The sequence below is a fragment of the Sinocyclocheilus grahami genome, unplaced genomic scaffold (genome assembly GCF_001515645.1).
Source record: "Sinocyclocheilus grahami isolate Dianchi unplaced genomic scaffold, SAMN03320097.WGS_v1.1 scaffold1612.1, whole genome shotgun sequence".
Taxonomy (NCBI): Eukaryota; Metazoa; Chordata; class Actinopteri; order Cypriniformes; family Cyprinidae; genus Sinocyclocheilus; species Sinocyclocheilus grahami.
This window is the reverse complement of record NW_015506791.1, coordinates 100,294-104,018: the sequence shown is the minus strand read 5'-3', so window position 1 is coordinate 104,018 and position 3,725 is coordinate 100,294. Positions and strand designations below refer to the sequence as shown.

The 3,725-nt window shown below is 36.4% G+C and overlaps 1 protein-coding gene across 1 annotated transcript in view; it reads left to right on the top strand.

The window, feature by feature from the left end:
* Nucleotides 1-227: 227 nt before the first annotated feature.
* Nucleotides 228-3,725, top strand: part of ints10 (integrator complex subunit 10) — a 14,511-nt gene continuing 11,013 nt past the window's right edge. The window contains exons 1-4 of the mRNA XM_016257871.1: nt 228-471; nt 1,525-1,592; nt 1,666-1,771; nt 2,772-2,997. Coding sequence (XP_016113357.1) covers nt 343-471; nt 1,525-1,592; nt 1,666-1,771; nt 2,772-2,997 — 529 coding nt within the window. The 5' untranslated portion in view covers nt 228-342. The remainder of the gene's footprint in view (nt 472-1,524; nt 1,593-1,665; nt 1,772-2,771; nt 2,998-3,725) is intronic.

Sequence of the window (3,725 nt, the reverse complement as noted above, 5' to 3'; positions counted from 1 at the left end):
ACCAAAATATTTTTTTGAACCAGGCTGTAAACATGTTTTTTTCTGCTGTAAAGTTAGGCATTTTAACATGGGGGGTCTATGGGATTGACTCTCTTTTGCAGCCCGCCTCTAGCGGCCAGTCGATGAATTACAGTTTAAGTCACTTCCGTGTTGGCTTCACGAGAGAGAGCGGGAGGTTGCCGCTCGGTGTGAAGAGAGACTTTTATTTTGAAATCCCCATCAGCTTCCAGTTCCAGCCGGAAGTTCAGCACTCGGTGATCGTCCCGGTGTTTCTCAGTCTGTGCTTTAGTCTCTGAACATCTGAAGGGTTTGTTTGTGTTTCACACGCGTTAACGGGAGCAGATGTCCGCGCAGGGCGACTGTGAGTTCCTGGTGAAGCGCGCGCGGGAGCTGGTGCCGCAGGACCCGTATGCAGCTAAAGCCTGGCTGATCACCGCGCGCACGCTCTATCCCGCAGACTTCAACATACAGGCGAGAAAACAGCAACAATATGCATTATTCTGTCACACAGCAATAAACATAACGTCTCAAACCCACTGCATGTCCTTCAGGACTCTAGTAAAGTGGGCTTATTTCATTTAGATGCCGCTGACCTCCAAATATGATCAAATACACATATAATTCGTTATTAAATTCCAGCATTTAATTATGATTCATGCGCGTGCAAGGAACCTCTAAACTAAAGTTTAAAATACTATAGATTTAGTGCATCATTTATTGCATGTTTTGATGTATAAAGACTCTGTGAAAAATTATTACAAATCAAATGTATGTAAAATATTATTTTACATTGTTTCTTTATAGTCACATTGCACTATTAGATGTTATTTATTTATCATTTTTGATTTTTACTGTTCAGATTTATATGCATTTATTTTTGATCAGATTTAATCAATCATATTTGTATTATTTATTTGTTTTTCCTAAACATTTGTATTATTTTAATTGAAACATTTGTTATTTTACTCCATGTTTATTTATTTAAGCCTAATTTATTTTGTTTAATTGGTATTTATTTTTAAAATAATATTTTAATTTTAATTGTATTATTTTTTAAATATTTTTAAATATTTTTATTTAATTTTAATAATTTTTTTAATTTATTCTATTTATTTAGATTTTTTTATGTCAGTTACTGTATTTCAACTACTTTAATTTATTCATATTTTTTTATGATTGATTTGTTTTTTCTAAACATTTTGTTATTTTACTTAAATTATTTATTTATTATTTATATATTTTTTTCTCTAAACATTTCCACAGATATTGCATGAACTGATAAAATGTTTCTCTTGAATGCAATGCATGCTACTTTAGAAAAAAGCCTCCACTTTGTCTAATATTCTTGTATTATATGTCTTGTATTTAGCAATGGAACATCCTGGTGTTTACAAGCAATAGCACTCTTTCTGATTCTGATAAGTGTGCATATTAATCATCAGTGTGCATATCTGAGTGTCTGCGTCATGCAGAGGTCTGTGTGCACTAGTTTGTCTGATGCGTGTGTCATGTTCATGTGTGCAGTATGAGATGTACAGCATCGAGCGTAACGCTGAGAGGACGGCCTCCGCCGGCAGACTCCTGTACGACATGTGAGTCTCTGCATTCGCTCGGGATGCCTTCGCTGCACATGACGGCTGTTTAATCATGTTCCCTGATGCACAGATTCGTGAATTTCCCCGAGCAGCCGGTGGTGTGGCGTGAGATCGCAGTGATCACTGCAGCGTTACGGAACGACAGCCAGGACAAACACGCTCAGTTTCTCAAAGGTGTGTGTGTGTGTGTGTCAGTGTTACCATTAGCTCAGAATATTAGAGCTTTTAGGCATATTCTGAAATAGCTTTATATTTTCGTTTAAAATTTTAGTTAAATCTGACAGTCAGCGTTAAAGGTCCCATATTAAGAATTGTTACTATGAGGTGATCACATCTAACGTGTAGTAAAGACAAACTCACCGTCTATCTAGTCATGATGAAGATATTTATACATTTCAATTTCAGCAGGACACTATTTTTACAACTACCCGTGCGTCACTCAGAACACAACAGGCCAATCAGAAGAGATGCTCGTGAATATTAATTAGACAGGCCATAATCGACCTGTTCTCAGCAGAGCTCCTGAGAAAGGAGCTGTAAAAATATATTGAGATGGTACTTATACCGCAAATATATATTCTTAAGGACATCAAAACCTCAAATAAAACTCCAGAAAGGTGTACAATATGTGACCTTTAAGTATTATTTTAAAATGTTTTAGTTTTGTATTAATATTTTGAATTAATTATTTTTTGTTGTTTTATTTTTAGTTACATTTTTAGTACGTTAATTGTTTAATATGTTTTTGTAATTTTTATTAGTTTTAGGGTTTTTTTATATTATTATTTAGGTTTAATTTTAATCTGTTTTAGTTTCAGTTCAGTTTTAGTTTTTATTTATTTCCAACTTAAGTTATTTTCCAAGGCAACATTTCTAAATTTAATTAAGTTGAATTCTTTCATTTTTTATTTATTTACAAGTAGTCACTTGGGTATTTAATGCATACTTAAAATGTGCATATTGTGCCCACTATACATATGTTCTGTACAAATGTACATATATATACATAGCGTTTGTAAACAATACTATGAACGCTTGTTTCTGCCACTGGATAAAAAAAATAAAAAAAAGTCATTGTGACTCTTTATCTCACAAGTCAACCTTTTTTCTGTAAATCTAAACATCAGAAATTAGATAAAAAGTTTCATGTACATTTTTTATATTTTATTCTGTGAGGGAAACAAAGTAAAAGAGAATCGCTACTTTTTCTCTCACCTGTGTGTGTGTTGTAGGTCGTACTCGGAGCTCCTGCAGCGTGTTTCAGAGTTGTGTCGGTACATGTCTGCCACGGACAGTGAAGGTTTCGCCCGCTGTTGTGCTCAGATCGTCACCTGCTGCACGCTTGTGCTGTTTCACAGTGCGTTTCACTACGTCTCTGCTGTGCAGCCGTCACTCTTCCAGGGTCAGTTCACACGCCTGTGTGTGTGTGTTTGTTTGTTTGTTTGTTTGTTTGTGTGTTTGTGTGTGTGTGTGTGTGTGTGAGTGTTTGTGTTGGTGGGCGTGGTCGGCTCGCTCTGTGATTGGCAGGGAGAGAAAGCAAGCCGGTGAGAAACAGTATCTTAAAGGGATAGTTCACCCCAAAATGAAAATTCGGTCATTAATTACTCACCCTCACGTCATTCCAAACCCGTAAGACCTTCGTTCATCTTCTGAACACAAGACATTTCTGATGAAATCCTAAGGCACAGAAACGTAGCAAGGACGTCACTAAAACAGTCCTTGTAACATCAGGGGTTCAAGCGTAATTTTACAAAGCTACAAGAATACTTTTTGTGCGCAGAGAAAACAGAAATAATGCGTCGTGATACTCTTTCCATAATGGCAGCACGCCACAGCAGACGAGATGAGGGGAGAAGAATTGTTGAATAAAGTCGTTATTTTTTTTCTTTGTGCACAAAAAGTATTCTCATAGCTTCGTAAAATTAGGGTTGAACCCCTGATGTCACAAGGACTGTTTAACTGAGGTCCTTGCTATGTTTTTGGACCTTGAAACATTTCAGTTGCATTGCTGTCTATGGAGGGAGTAATTAATGAACGAATGTTAATTTTTGGGTGAACCAACCCTTTAACGACTGATGCGTGCGATCAGCTCTCTCTCTCTCTCTCTCTCTCTCTCTCTCTCTCTCTCTC